Source organism: Cavia porcellus, unplaced genomic scaffold (assembly GCF_034190915.1).
Source record: "Cavia porcellus strain 051 isolate PalLab524CR breed Dunkin Hartley unplaced genomic scaffold, mCavPor4.1 scaffold_18, whole genome shotgun sequence".
Classification (NCBI taxonomy): Eukaryota; Metazoa; Chordata; class Mammalia; order Rodentia; family Caviidae; genus Cavia; species Cavia porcellus.
In genome coordinates, this window is record NW_026947501.1 from 72421369 (window position 1) to 72437139 (window position 15771).

The 15771-nt window shown below is 39.2% G+C and overlaps 1 protein-coding gene across 1 annotated transcript in view; it reads right to left on the reverse strand.

The window, feature by feature from the left end:
• LOC134471475 (F-box/LRR-repeat protein 5-like) overlaps positions 1 to 15771 on the reverse strand; it is a 43483-nt gene that overhangs the window by 13611 nt on the left and 14101 nt on the right. Inside the window, exon 3 of the mRNA XM_063230401.1 lies at positions 14810 to 15025. Coding sequence (XP_063086471.1) covers positions 14810 to 15025 — 216 coding nt within the window. The remainder of the gene's footprint in view (positions 1 to 14809; positions 15026 to 15771) is intronic.

A 15771-nucleotide genomic window follows, 5' to 3' on the forward strand; every position in this document is an offset into this window, starting at 1 on the left:
CTGAGTGTGGTGGTGTATGGCTGCAATTTCAGCTCTCAGGAGGCTGAAGCAGGAGGACTGCTACAAGTTAGAGGCTAGCGTGGGCTCATAATGAGGCCACCCTGAACTGCACAGCAAGACCCTGTCTCAAAAAAAAAAAAAGAAAAAGAAAAAGAAAAAGAAAAAGAAAAAGGAAAATAATTCCTTTTCCAGAGAAGACTGGAGTCAGAGAAATCCAGAGCAGCATCCAGGATATTTGACAGGGTTTAATCAGGAGTCATTCTGGGAAGAAGTTCATTATTTAAGGGTAATTACAGAAGAACTCTGTTTCAGGGCTCCTGATGTCACTTACTACAGGGACAGGGCAGAAGGCCAGAAGACAGTTGCAGAGGGGATGCAGGCCAGACACTGTGGGGGATAAGGTGTCACTTTGTAGGCCCAACCCCCTCTAACCTGCAATTTACAATAGCCGCCCTGGTATGCGAGAAGGAGGTAGAACGGGAATGCCCGTTCTCAGTGAGCCCTCACCCTCTGGAATCCATACTGTGAGCTGGCTTTGTTTTGCAGAAGTCTTGAGGAAGTGGCTGGCCACCCTTTGTGACACTAACAGCAGACAAATTAACAACATTCTTGAGCTAATGAATTTCTTCCTGGGCTAGAGAAGTTGTGAGAACTGGTTGTGATTATTTACTTCACTTAGATAGTTTTAGAATAAACATTGTAGTCTGTCACGTTGTAGCTTGCCACAAAGAATGCCTTTTCACTACTTAATTATCTGGGCTCTGTGAATTGATCGGGTTTACTATATATGAATCCTAAAATAAAGATTGTGCGTACAGTGCAGTGCAGTGCAGTGTAACGCGGTGCAGACAGCAAAGGTGTCTCTCCTGTCTTTCTTTTCCAAGCGCTGTACCCCCCGTGTCCCGACAAGGCGTGCGTGTTTACCTTGCCCGGAGTTCAGAGTGCTCTAGACACTCACGACAAGTGGCGCCCGAATTCAGGGACTCCGAAGGTCGCTTAGGAAGGTAAGTATAATTTTATTACGGGGAAATGGGACAATCTGCTTCCTCTCCTTTCTTAAAAATTCTTAAACATTTATTATCTATATATGACATATCGCTCAGGTCAGCTGACTTGGATATGTGTATTGATACAATTAAAGAATATAATCCTTGGTTTCCAGATGAAGGAACTTTGGATGTAGAAGTATGGAGGAAGGCAAGGGTTAGTATAGAAAGGGCTATGCAACAGGAGGAAAAGATTCCTTTACGTTTTTGGGCTATTTGGTCGGTTGTGTACTCTTTATTAAAAGCTATGGAAGATGAACATATTGTAGAAAATCTTCAACTAGAAATTAAGCCAGTTATTCAAGAATTGCCCCTCACAGAGGAGGAGCAGAATGTAGTTCAAAATGACGCTATCGCTTTAAGTAGTGAAAAGGCGTCCAAACCAAAAGTAAAATCCGCTACAGCCGACTCAGCTTTAGCTGCCGCAGCAATATCAAATTATGACAATCGCCCAATTTTACAGGCTATACAGCATTTAACACAAGAGGTGAAACAACTCTCCGTTAAGCAGAACCCGCCTGTAGTTCCCTCTGCACCTCCTCCATCTAACCCTAATTGGAGTAAAGCCAAGCTAGCTTTGGCTGATCTACCAAAATTAGGGGATTCTGATGAGGAAAAGCCTGCCTTTGCTTTCCCTGTAATCAGGCCACAGCCAATAGATGGAGAGGCAGTTCCCCCTAGATGGGAAGCATTTAATATGGATGATTTAGCAAAATTAAAAAAGGCTGTAACCCTTTATGACCCTCAGGCTCATTACACTAGAGAATTAATAACATCGGTAGCAGATCACTATGGTAATCTTGCTCCTTATGATTGGAAAGCCTTGGCCAAAATTCTTTTAAAAGAGCCAGAATATTTACAGTGGCACATGTGGTTTATGGAAGGTTGTGTGAAAAAGGCAAGACAAAAATGCTGATATAGTGATAGAAATGTTTTAAAAGATATTTTAAAAACTTTACCTCAATATTTTTCTCCGTTTGGACTTGTAATAGCACAGGATAAAATTCAAAAGGAAGAAGTTAGTCATTATTTGGGATATATTCTTACTAGACAAAAGGTGATTCCACAAAAAATGTCTATTAGGAGAGATAAGTTATCCACTTTAAATGATTTTCAAAAATTATTAGGGGATATTAATTGGCTTCGTCCCACACTAGGTATTCCTACCCATGCATTACAGCATTTGTTTGCTACTCTACAGGGCTCTTCAGATCCATCCAGCCCTCGTTCTTTAACAGCAAAAGCCGAGCAAAAATTACAGTTTGTAAAACAACGAATTAAGGATGCATTTTTAATTAGGATTGATCCTAAATTGCCTCTAACTTTATATATTATTAATACTTTTCAATATCCCTCTACAGTTTTAGGTCAAAATGCTATGCCAGTAGAATGGGTATTCACTAAAACTAAGCAATCTAAAAATGTTATGCCTTATATTGACATGGTTGCAGCTTTAATTATGAATGGTAGAGCTCGTTCTATAACTTTGATAGGAGAAGATATAAACCATATAGTTATCCCTTTAACTAAGGAACAATGGGAATATTTGTTGTCAATTACTGAAACCTTACAAATTGCTTTAGCAGATTTCATGGGAACTTTTTCATATCATTTTCCTAAAAGTAAATTATGGGATTTTTTTAGACGTCAACAATTTGTGGTTAATACCTTATTAGCTGTACAGCCAATTCCACAAGCTTTGACTATATTTACAGATGGATCTAAAAATAAAGCTGCATATTGGACTCAAAAATCTTACTGGGTACGTCAGACAAATTTTAACTCTGTACAACAAAATGAACTTTTTGCTATATTACAAGTGTTTTTAGATTTTCATAACCAACCTATTAATATTATAGCCGATTCGGCCTATTCTGTTGGAGTAGTGACAAATATCTATTCAGCTGTGTTATATTCTAATAAGCCTGCTTTATTGTCTTTATTTCAAAATTTACAAATACATGTTCAAAAAAGAAATCATTCTTATTTTATTACTCATTTACGTTCTCATTCTCAGTTACCCGGACCATTAGTATCAGGTAACAATGCAGTGGATTCCTTAGTTATGTTCACCACACCCGTTGAAGAACATCAATTTAATCATGCAAATGCAGGACATTTGCATCTTAAATATAAGATACCTTTTACAAAAGCTAAACAAATTGTAAAAGCCTGCCCTATTTGTAGACCATTACATTTAAGAATTATTCCCGCAGGTGTCAACCCTCGAGGAACTCAACCTAATGAATTATGGCAAATGGATATTACACATGTACCTTCTTTTGGTCGGCTTTCTTATGTACATGTAGTTATTGATACCTATTCTTCATTTCTATGGGCTACTGCTCAACAGGGAGAATCCACTAAAAATGTTATTGTACATTTATTGGAGACTTTTGCAGTTATGGGAATTCCTTCTAAAATCAAAACAGATAATGGACCTGCTTATACTAGCAGAACATTTAAACAATTTTGTGATCTCCATAATATTATTCATATTACAGGGATTGAATATAACCCCCAGGGTCAAGCTATTGTTAAAAGAGCACATGGCACTCTTAAGTTGCAAATTAAAAAATTAAAAAGGAGGAGTCAGGAGGATATTCAGATACCAATACTGTTTAAATTGCAAAACAGTCCAAAAACATTACTGCATCAAGCATTGTTTATTTTAAATTTTCTCAATTTACCACAAGGTGAAATATTAACAAGAGCTGAAAAACATTTTGAACAGCAACAACAGCCTTTTGTGATTAATGAACCTATTTGGACTAAAACAGCTCCAGAGGCTGAATGGGAGAGGGGCACATTGCTCTATAGGGGGAAAGGTTTTGGTTATATCTCCACAGAAAATAAAATTCAGCAGTGGGTCCCTGGACGATGGATCAGGACCCGCGTCTCCAGATCCTGTTCACCAGCCCCGGAGACAACTCCCCAAGAAACCGGAACCGTGCCTTCAGAAGCGAGCGCGAAACCAGCTAGAAGCTGAGGATGCTGAGCTTGTTCCTATCGCAGCCATGGCCAGATTACAGCTAAAAAAATCCCGCCGCTCACAGCGACCAAATTTAAATCCCCTCCCTACATGGGGACAATTAAAGAAATTGACCATAGAAGGGCAACGGCTTGTCCTTCAAGCAGGAAAGCCTTTAAACCCTAAAAACTTGTTTTTAGCTTTATGTGCCTTGCTCACCGTTGCATCGGGGAATGAGGTACCTCCACATTCGTACTGGGCATATATTCCAAACCCCCCTTTATTAGAACCTGTAAAATGGGGAACTAGTGATATTTTACTTTATACCACACCTAGAGAAATTTTGTCAGCACCGTGGGCTGATTTAACCCCCCACAATCAAGATGATGGGACACTATTCAATTTTACTTATTATGGTAATCAAAGGCCTATTTGCATTGGGGAACCGCCTTGCATCCCTCTGGGATGGCAGTATTGGATTCAACATGGAATAAAAGCAGGCAACAAAAGGACAAGGCTTCAAGCCTTGGCTGCTCAAACCTTTAATGTTACCTGGAGAAATTTAACAGCACCTGATACAAATACATTTCCTGTATGCCCTGAATTTACTTATAAAAATATTTCTTATAATCCCATAATTTGGCAACTATGTATGGGAAAATTTGCTAAAAATATTGATGGGTATATTATTTGGGGACCATTTGGAAAATTCGTTAATGGATGTGCTGAATGGAATGAGACAAGATGTAATCTCTCTGTTGTGTATAGTCTTCCAGATCCAAAGAAAATAACTGACGGAGCTCCTATATTTCAACAAAAGACGGCTCTCTTGTGGTGGGGAGATGGTGGAATCGCTAACCCTGCTGTTGCAGCCGAAGAATACCCTCATCACCTTCAAAATCATATTTGGAAGATCCCAGCCGCTATGCAACCTGTAACCTTGTACAATGTTTCATATTCAGGGACTAGTCGATCTGTATCTACTACTTATAATTTTACTAGGTTTAAAATGTATAATATTACTGTTTGTGCACCTCTGCCTTATGTCTTTTTAGTGGGAACTTTTAATTTTACACATTTTTCTTGTACTTGTTTAAATTGTCAATTGTTTACATGCTTAAATAACACACTAAATTTCACTAAGCCTTATACAGTTATGCTGTTACAACAAAAAACTCATATTTGGTTGCCTGTAAATTTAACTCGACCTTGGTCTCAAGACCCGGTAATTTCTGTTACTACTAAATTTTTTAAACATCTGTTAAAACGTACAAAAAGATTTATTGGAATAGTGGTTGCTGTACTGTTAAGTCTGATAACTGTAGCCTCTCTAGCAGCAGTCTCAGGAATAGCTTTACAAACCTCTTTGCAAGAAAAACATGTTGTCAAATTATGGCATGAAAATTCTCATAAACTTTGGTTAACTCAGTGGCAGATAAACGCCAGACTACAACAACAAATAGACCTCCTTAAACAAACAGTTGAATGGATGGGTAAAAAAATATTGGCTCTTCAGCATCAAGTGTTTTTAAAATGTGATTGGAATTCAACTACTTTCTGTATAACCCAACGACCTTATAATCAGACAGAACATAAATGAAAAATGATTAGAATGTATTTAAATGAAAACACCTCTGCCCAGGAAGAAATAAAATCTTTGCATAATCAAATTGACAAGGATTTTGCAAAGCAAAATGATGATGAATCTCTAGCACAATTCGCGCAATTGCTTGCTCAATCTTTGAAAGGATTAGATTCCAAAGGAATCTGGCAGAGCATTACCCACACTTTTAGTGGCATGGGACTTAGTTTAATTATAGTTCTCATTGCCATAGTTCTTGTGTATTTTTACTGCATAAGACGAAATGCTATTAATAACCTGATCTTATGGAAATTGTTGTTAAAAAATAAAAAGGAAGGAAGTGTGGGGGATAAGGTGTCACTTTGTAGGCCCAACCCCCTCTAACCTGCAATTTACAATAGCCGCCCTGGTATGCGAGAAGGAGGTAGAACGGGAATGCCCGTTCTCAGTGAGCCCTCACCCTCTGGAATCCATACTGTGAGCTGGCTTTGTTTTGCAGAAGTCTTGAGGAAGTGGCTGGCCACCCTTTGTGACACTAACAGCAGACAAATTAACAACATTCTTGAGCTAATGAATTTCTTCCTGGGCTAGAGAAGTTGTGAGAACTGGTTGTGATTATTTACTTCACTTAGATAGTTTTAGAATAAACATTGTAGTCTGTCACGTTGTAGCTTGCCACAAAGAATGCCTTTTCACTACTTAATTATCTGGGCTCTGTGAATTGATCGGGTTTACTATATATAAATCCTAAAATAAAGATTGTGCGTACAGTGCAGTGCAGTGCAGTGTAACGCGGTGCAGACAGCAAAGGTGTCTCTCCTGTCTTTCTTTTCCAAGCGCTGTACCCCCCGTGTCCCGACAAGGCGTGCGTGTTTACCTTGCCCGGAGTTCAGAGTGCTCTAGACACTCACGACAAGACACAGTCACCACTGAGAACTTTAAGCTCAGGCTGGCAAGGACAAGTAAACCCATACCAATGGTCAGAAGCCAGGTAGGCATGGAGGACTTTCAGAGGGGCCTGGGTCTGGAAGCACAGGCATTAAATATAGCAGTCAGCTCAAAGCCCTGTTCTGCTGTCTGCAACCAGCACAGAACTCACTGATCTGTTTGCTTTTCCCACCTGCCAACATGAGCATATACTTTGGCTTGATGGTTGCCACAGCCCGGGGTATATGGACAGAGGGGCCATGGCAGCAAGAGACCACACCTCTGAGAACCACAGGCAGAAGGTTAGGCAGAGAAAGCAGTGACCTGGGATGCACAAAGGAGCATGGGAAGTAAAGCTGCCAGACCGACTGCAGCCTCATGGTGTATACCACTGACTTCCCGTACCAAGCAGGAAAGACAAAGCAGGATTCAGAATTCACACACAAAACCACCAGTGTGGAATACAACCAGGTCACAGTAGTCAATCCTATCCTTCTCTCATGTCTACTAGATTCCAACCCTGCAGATCCTAGAAAGAAAGCATTCCTTCAAAAACAGGCAGGAATCTGGACTCTTCTTTTTTTCTTTTAGCAGTTCAGGATGTAGTTCTTTTTTTTTTTTTTTTTTTCCTTTCTTATTATTTTCATTTTTTTATTTTACTGCTTTTTCTATTTCTTCTTTACTGATACTTTTAGCTAATTCTACTGATTTCCTTATATGCTTAATAGAATCTTTTATGTCACTTTTCTCATCTCCTCATCCTAATTTTCAAGCTTCTTGCATTCTCCTGTTTCTACGCTCTTTATGTGTATAACCATTAATTTTTATTGTTTAGTTAAGTTTATGCTGTCATCAATGAATTCTTTCCTATTTTAATGATGGTACACTTATTGCATTTAGCAGGTATTAATTATGTGTCAGTATTTAGTTTGCCTGTGTCTGTGTCTCTGAATCACACAGATGCTATGTTAGAATTACAAATCTTTTTTTCCTTTTTTTTTTTCCACTTTTTGAGACAGTGTCTCACTATGTAGTGCAAGCTGACAATGAACTCACTATGCAATCCAAGCTAGCACAGACTCATGGTACTCCTCCTGCCTCAGCCTCCTGAGTGCTAGGATTACAGGCCTAACCCACCATATCTGGCCCACAAATCTCTTCAGGCAGTGAGACTGAAGTACAAATAAAAACCCTACCAACTAAGAAAAGCCCAAGTCTGGATGAGTTTATTACTAAATTCTACCAAATACTTCATGTAAGATCTGACACCAAAACTCTTCAAGCTCTGTAATGAAATTGAAAGGGAAGGAGTACTGTCAAAGTCATTCCAAAAGCTAACATTACGCTGACTCTAAAACAGACAAAGATCCAACAACAACAATAAAAAAAGAGGTACACCAATATCTTTAATGAATATACATGTAAAAATCCTCAACAAGATACTGGCAAACAATGCAACAAATCATCAAAAAAGATCATACACCATGACCAAGAAGGCTTTGTCCCAGGAATACAAGGATGGTTCAATCTACACAAATTAGTAAACACAATGCATCACAGTTGCAAGGACAAAAATCATATGATCATCTCAACAGTTACAGGAAAAGCCTCTGACAAAACCCAATATCCCTTTATAAGAAAAAGTGAAGAAAGTAGGTATAGAAGGACTTTATCTCATTATAGCCACTGATGACAAAACTACTGTCAGTCTACTAAAGGATGAAAAACTGAAAGCTTTTCCTCTAAAATCAGGAACAAGACGAGGATATCCACTATCACCACTCCGGTTCAACACTGTACTCAAAACATTAGCAAGAGCAATTAAGCAATGAAAACAAAAGAAAGGTATGTATAAGAAAGGAAGAAGTCATACTAACATTATTTTCAAATCATATGATTCTCTGAACAGATCCCCCCCAAAAATCTCACAGAATAATGAAAGCAACAGTAATGTAACAAATACAAAAATCAACATCATTCCTGTACACTAATAATGAACTGAAAAATTTCCGGGGGGGGGGGCGCGGGGGGAGACCATTCACAATAACACCAAGAAAAATTCAATACTTAGGAATTAACCTGACAAAGTGAAAGACTTCTGCAACAAAAAAAGACAGTGCATTGGAAAAAAAAAATCAAAGAGGACATCAGAAAATGAAAAAATTACCCCTGTTCCTGGACAGTTAGAAGGAAAATAGTCCAAATAGCCACATTTCCAAAATTGATACAAAGATTTAATGCAATTCTAACAAAAATACCAACAGTATTCTTTACTAGGCTAGAGAAAGAAACGCTAAACTTTATATGGAATCAGAAGACACCCAGAATGACAAAGCAATCCTGGTCAGTAAGAGCAAACCAGGGGTCACTGCAATCCCAGGTTTGAAATTACAAAGCCACAGGGAAAAATATAGAACAAAACAAACGAACAGAACATGCCACAGACACAAAAACAGACATGAGAGCCTGGAGTGAAGGCACAAGCCTGTAATGTCAGCACTCGAGAAGCTGAAGCAGGAGGAATGAGAGTTTGAGGCTAGCCTGGGCTACAAAGTGAGTTCAACTCCAGTCAGGACTACACAGTGAGACTGTCTCAAAAAGATAAAAAAACACAACAACAACAAAAAAGACATGACAATCAATGGAACAACCCCAGGCACATTCAGCTATTTGATCTTAGACAAAGGAATCAAAAACATAGGAGAAAAGAGCGCCTCTTTAATGAATGGGGTAGGAAAACTGGTTATCTACATGTAGACTGAATCTAGACCCGTATCTGTCACCACCATGTACTACACTAAAATCAAAACAGATCAAAGAACTCAAAACAAAAACAGCCTGCTACAAGATAAAATATGTATAGCTCTTGAAGTCATAGACATAGGCAAGGACTATCTAAAAAGAACTCTAGTTGCACAGGAAATGGTATCAAGAAATGGGATTATATCAAATTAAAAAACTTTTGCATAGCAAAAGAAACATTCAGCAGTGGACAGGAAATCTACAGAATGCCCCCCCCCTAAAAAAAAACCATTGCCAACTAGTTCTCAGACAGAGAACTACTAACTAGAATATATACAGAATTCCAAAAAAGTAGATTCCCCTAAATAAAAGATCAATCAAAAAATAGGCAAGTAAAATGAACAGACATTTTAGGGAAAAAGTAGAACAAATAGCTAATGCATGATGAAATGTTCAACACTACTGGCCACTCAAGAAATACAAATTAAAAAAACACTGAGATACCGTCTTACTCTAGAAAGAAGGTCATCATTAAGAAATCAAATAGTAACAAATGCTGGCAGGGCTGTGAGGCGGGGATTCCCTACATTGTGGGTGAGAAAGTAAACTAGTACAACCACTACAGAAATCAGTACGGAGATTGCTCAAAAGATTAAAATTCCTTTCAACCCAGCTATTCCCCTTCTAGCTATCTTCCTGGAAGAATTAAAAGACTTATTACAGTGATGCATACATACTCATGTTTAAACAGCATAATTTATAACAGTTAAACAACCTACATGTCTACTGACAGATATATGGAATAAAGAAAATGTGTTATTTATCACAATGAAGTATTACTCTGCCATAAAGAAAGATAAATTTGAATCATCTGTAGGAAAAGGGACCATATGTTAAAAAAAAGACACACAAGCTTAAATATCACACAGTATCTCTTATCTGAGAAAGCCAAATTTTAAATAGCAAAATAAAAAATATGGGGTAAACAAAATACATCTTTCTCAAATGGGAAAATGATCAAAAGATGGAGGGAGCAGAGAAGAATGGAAGACAAAGGGAGTCAATAAAGGAAATAAAAATCAAAAAAATGCATGCCTATTTACACTAAAAAGTATTACAATAAAAGACACACTGCCATTAGTTCACTTCAAAATACTCCCCATTGCTTCCACCTTAGCCACTTTCTTGCCTCTGGACACAACACTTAACACCTGGGACGAAGAGGCGAGGCTAACTCTAACTCATAGTTTCTAGAAGTCTCAGTCCAGATTCTGTCAGCTCCAGGGCAGGGAGGGCACAGGGAAAGTCTGGCAGAGGAAAGCTGTTGCTATCCTGGAAACAAGCAGGGAGGGATACCCATAGCACCCAGCCTCTTCCAAGCAGCCCCCAACCTCCTAACTGCACGTTTTGGTCCAGATTCATCAGTGGACTAGCGGAGTTTAAGTACAGATCCCCATGATCTGATCACCTTTTAAAAGCACCACCTGTGAACACAGGAGACTTTAGGGGGGCAAGTCTAAATCAGTGGTGATGAACCTTTCAGCGCTTTCAACAATACAAGCAGCCCACTGCAGCACATACGCCATCAGTTGGCCACCAGTCTGACTCTTAACTGTAACACACACTTATCCCGTTACTCTTGCCACATTCTGAAGCAGTTATTTAAAATCCACTTCTGTGAGTATCTACACAAGATGTGATCAAAAGTACGGTGCCTACTGCTGCCAAGTGCCATCCAACAGACGGCAGACTCATAAAAACATTAAAGCATCCTCATCTACCTTATTCAGCAGACCTGTGTGACTTCAGGCTCTTCCTCAAAGCAACTACCACGCAAGGTAACTGTTTGAAACAATTCAAAGTATCAAGGCAGCTGTGACAGAGCAAATAAACAGACACACACACAAAAACTTCCAATACTGCTTCAAATAGGGGCAAGGATGCTGTGGGGTGTGTTCAAACACATACCACACTTCATTAAACATACACATTTCTAGTCACATCACATATGTGAATATAAAAAAACTCAGAGTACAAAGAATATTCAATAGAAAAGTGAATCTCTCTTCCATCAGTACCCAGAACACTACCCCACTCAAGCTCCTACCTCCCTACCAAGTCCTGAAATATTCTTCTAGAGATTATGAATTCCCTACCAGCAGCCCTTCTCCTTCCCTGCAACCCACCCTCTTTCCTGCTGCGCAGTAGAACAGAATCTCTAAGTGAAAGGTGGGCATACAGTCACTGGATGGTTTTGTTACTTAAGTCTATGCTCACTGAGCCAGAAGGAAAGCAAGACCAAATTTCAAATATTTCATAATATATAAAAGTAATTATCTGAGTCATCTTCTCATTGCTGGCACACAATACCTCGTGTCCATAAAACAGAGGACAGATTTATTTTGGCTCACAGGCTGTAACCTTTCAGTCCACAATCAGCTGTCTCCAAGGTAGACAGGCACAATGAAAGGGGCAGGGCCAAGGTGAGCGGCTCAGAGCATAGCAGACAGGAAGCACGGACCGTGAAGGGAGGAGCCTGGGAGGAAGAGAAACTTCCAGGCCACCACCTCAGTGACCTGCCTCTTCTGATCAGACTCTACCGCCTAACAGCAAGTCAGCTCTAATCCTACATTATCTTTCAACCCCCACTTTTCAGCACAGGTAGGTTTGAAGGGACACCAGGATACAAATAACATCACCCTGCCCTTGGGCCTCCAAAACACTCATATGTATCTCTTTATGCAAAATACATTTAGTGCACCTTTAAGAATTGCCGAAGTCCTAACAGATCCAGCACAGCTGTAAAATCCAAACCTGAAGTCACCTCTAAGACTTAAGGCAAACTCAAGACCCTGTGAAAATCAGAAAGAAATTAAACAGTGCCAACATACAATGGCACCAAGTAAACATTCCCACTGCAAAAAGGAGAAAGAGAACAGAAACCAATAAAACCAAAGCAAGACTGAAGCCTAGCAGGCAAACATAAAGTCCTTAGCTCTGTGTACAGCACCTAAGTGACACCTGATCTTCAAATGGTTTGGGCAGACTTGCCCCTACAGCGTGGCTAGTTCCTGTTCCTCTCATGGCTTCTCTCTTGGGATGGCTATGCTCTTTCCTTGTAGCTTTTTCCTCACACATTCCACACCCTTGGCTTCTCTACCTTCCCAGTGTCCCTCCACTACACTTTCCGCTTCACTCACAGTATCACACACTACCCTCTCAGGGGCACACTACTCACTTCCAATACCTTGTTTTGATATCTGGGTAGAAGCCTTTTATTAACACTTGCATTCTGCATGTCTGTAAAACCAGCACCATATGGAGGATGCCAAGATCTGCCACAAGCTCCAGGAGCAGCCAAGCCCCCTTGAATTACAACTGTAGAGGCCTCTGAGTGCCTGGATGGCTGGGCACTGTAAACCAAACCCCAGGGAACCAATTACCTAAGGGGCTCTTCTTGAGTAAGATGACCTACGGCTCCTTCTAAGCAAAGTCTTTTGCCTCTGCAATTCTGAACTTATGAAATGCCCGTAAGCCATTTTTTCCTAATGTTCTAATTCATAGTACTTGGCTGTTTTCCCCCTCCTTTTCTAGACAGAGTTTCACTATTCAGTTCAGGATGGCCTGGAACTCACAGCAATCCTTCCACCTCAGTCTCCCGAGTACTAGGATTATAGGCATGCACCACAATGCCCAACACTTGGCTTCTTTTTAATGTTACTCTTTTCATCAACCAAGTTCTCCTTTGCTCCATCATTGTAGGCACTTTCTGGCAAAGCTGGTAACTTTTTAAATGGACTCTTCATTTTCAGTATAAACTTGGCTAAAAAGTCCCCAACAGTATGTATACCGCAGCCTCAACATTGGACAGCCTTGAAATTTCTACCCACAAATTAATTCATTGTCCTTAATCTCAACTGCCTGTGAAGTATCCAGGCAGGAATAAAATATAGAAAAATTTTCTACCAGAGAAGAACACACATGGTCTGAAGTCCAACTGTCAATGGAATCTGTCTTGCCAACTGAAACCTCTTGAGCCTGGTTTTTACCGGTTACATTTTCATTCTGACTTCCAAACTCCAACCTAAAACCCCCACTAAGCTTAGCTCACAGTCATCTAAGGCTACTCTCCAGTTGAAATCTGCAAACCTTTCCAAACTCCTCTTGCAAACCAGCTGTAAAGGTGTCTAAACCACATGCTCAAGAAAAGTCAGTGATAACCCTATTCCTGGTACCAAAATCTTAGTCCCCTTTTCATTACTGAGATTCATAAATTAACGGAAGACTGATTTATTTTGGCTCAGTTTACAGAGGTCTTAGTTCACAGCTGCTCGGCTCCAAGGCAGAAAGGCATTGTGGAGGGATCTAGGTGGAAGGGAGCTGCTTGTAGCAAGGCAGGCAGGAAGCAGAGAAAGTAAAGAGAGGAGCTGAGGGAGGGAGGATAAACCCTTCCATGTCCAACTCCCAGTGACTAGGCCCTGCCTAAGCAAAACATCTATAATCTACTATAATCTAATCAACTTTCTAAAGCCCCATATTTGAGCTCATAAGGCTTTGGAGGGACAACTAGATATTAACAACAGTAATTAAGAATAAAACCTAATAAAATCTATACCATTATCCTCAACTACATCAAAAATATGTTTAACTTTATTTTATACAACCAAAATTTTTCTGTTTACCCTGCTTCCTGCAAGAAAAAATTCAGCAAACATTGTACTTATTTATTGAATGGTACCTGGGACACACTCAAGTCCTCACATATGCTAGGTAAGTGCTCTACTACTGAGCCACCATTAATTTTATAAAAGATAAAATTTACAGAGTGCAAATGCACTTTAAGTAATCGTTTTACCTTTAGTATCTCCAGTGATAACTCTCCTTTAGAATTCAGCAAATGTTAACAGAATATAACAAATTTATGGTACTTAAAATTTCAACTTACAAAAACACCTGTAAGTCATGATGAGTAGCACTCACTAGAATTTTATTGAAAACTTATTAGAGACAACTGATAAAACCTGTAACAAAACCTAAGCCCGGTTCCCTCCTCAATCGGCCTGAACTTCGACTTCAGAGTCTTCAGTTTTAGCTAGAAACCTGCTGAGTCAGTTTAGTGAAAATCTACCTTGAGGTTTCTACCTATCTCAACATCTAATCAAATTCCTCTTTCCTTCCCACTCATCCTAAGTATCTTATCACCCTGGCCTGCCTTCAGCAAAACTATGGTAGAGCTGATCTAGCCAGAATCCTCCCGGCCTTGACATTTCCTCCTGGTAATCACCATCTATTGACCCCACCATTTTTCCACGGCTATTCACCTCTCCCAATTTCTTGTTGCACTCAGAGCTGAGGTGCATTTCTCTTCCACAATGCCAGCTGCCCCACTGCACTCACACCTATTGATAAAGTCTTCCTAGGTCTTTAACAACTGAAAGAACATTTTAACATACAGGCACTTATTATAAATTAACGAATTTTGCCAATGACACAACAAAATGCACAAGTTGTGATGATTACATACCAATTTTTGTAACTCACCTTAACATTCTTCAATCCCTTTTCAAAGAGGCTAAGCATCTCAGAGAGTTTATTGTCAGAATGTACATTATAAATGGTCTGGCTGCGTTGTTGAAGTAGGCCAATAATGTATTCATTTTCAATCTGCTCATGCATTTTGAACTCTTTGAAAGTAGCATACAAAGACTGCAGAAGAGCATGGAAATCATTGTTGTTGGAAAAGTTGGTTTTAGAAAGCTGAATAAAAATGTAAAAAGAAAGGCACAATAAATATATGGAAACATATAACAGTGTACCAATATTCAAATGCATTCCCATTTAATAGCAAGATGTTTTCCTTATACCTGGTTATATTAAAACAGAAGTAAAAGAAATTCATAATGTTATAATGGTATAATTGGAATCTGTATTAGGCCAGAAAGATGCTGCTTTGCATTCTGAAGGATCTGATACAAAAAAATGATGCACAAATCACACAGTTTCTTTAAGTAAAAACGGTTATACACCTAGTTTCTTCCAAACTGCAAATTCCACTACTGCATGTACATAGAATAAATATCAGCAGGTATACTGGAAAGATACATGCTAAAATAGTTGTGCTAGGCTAATAAAGTGCTTTTTTCTTTTTTCAAAATGTTCTTTAATATAATTTCACAATTTAAAAATTCAAAAATATTCCATATGGTTTCTTTAGACTCTAACGTCAACAGGAAATTGAACTGCTCAGAACATAATTATAGCTAGACGAGGTGGCACATGCCTGTAATACTAGCACTCAGGAGGCTGAGGCAAAGACAGGTGCCAGTTTGCAGCCAGACTGGGACACACAGTGAGTTCAAGGCCAGTCTGAACTACATAGTGAGATACTGTCTCAAAATAAAAAAAAAAAAAAAAAAAGAATTTAAGGTTTATTAGAACATCATTAAATAATTTAGGGAAGTTTGTGTTTTTTAACCTAACCCTAAACTGACCCTTAGTTATGG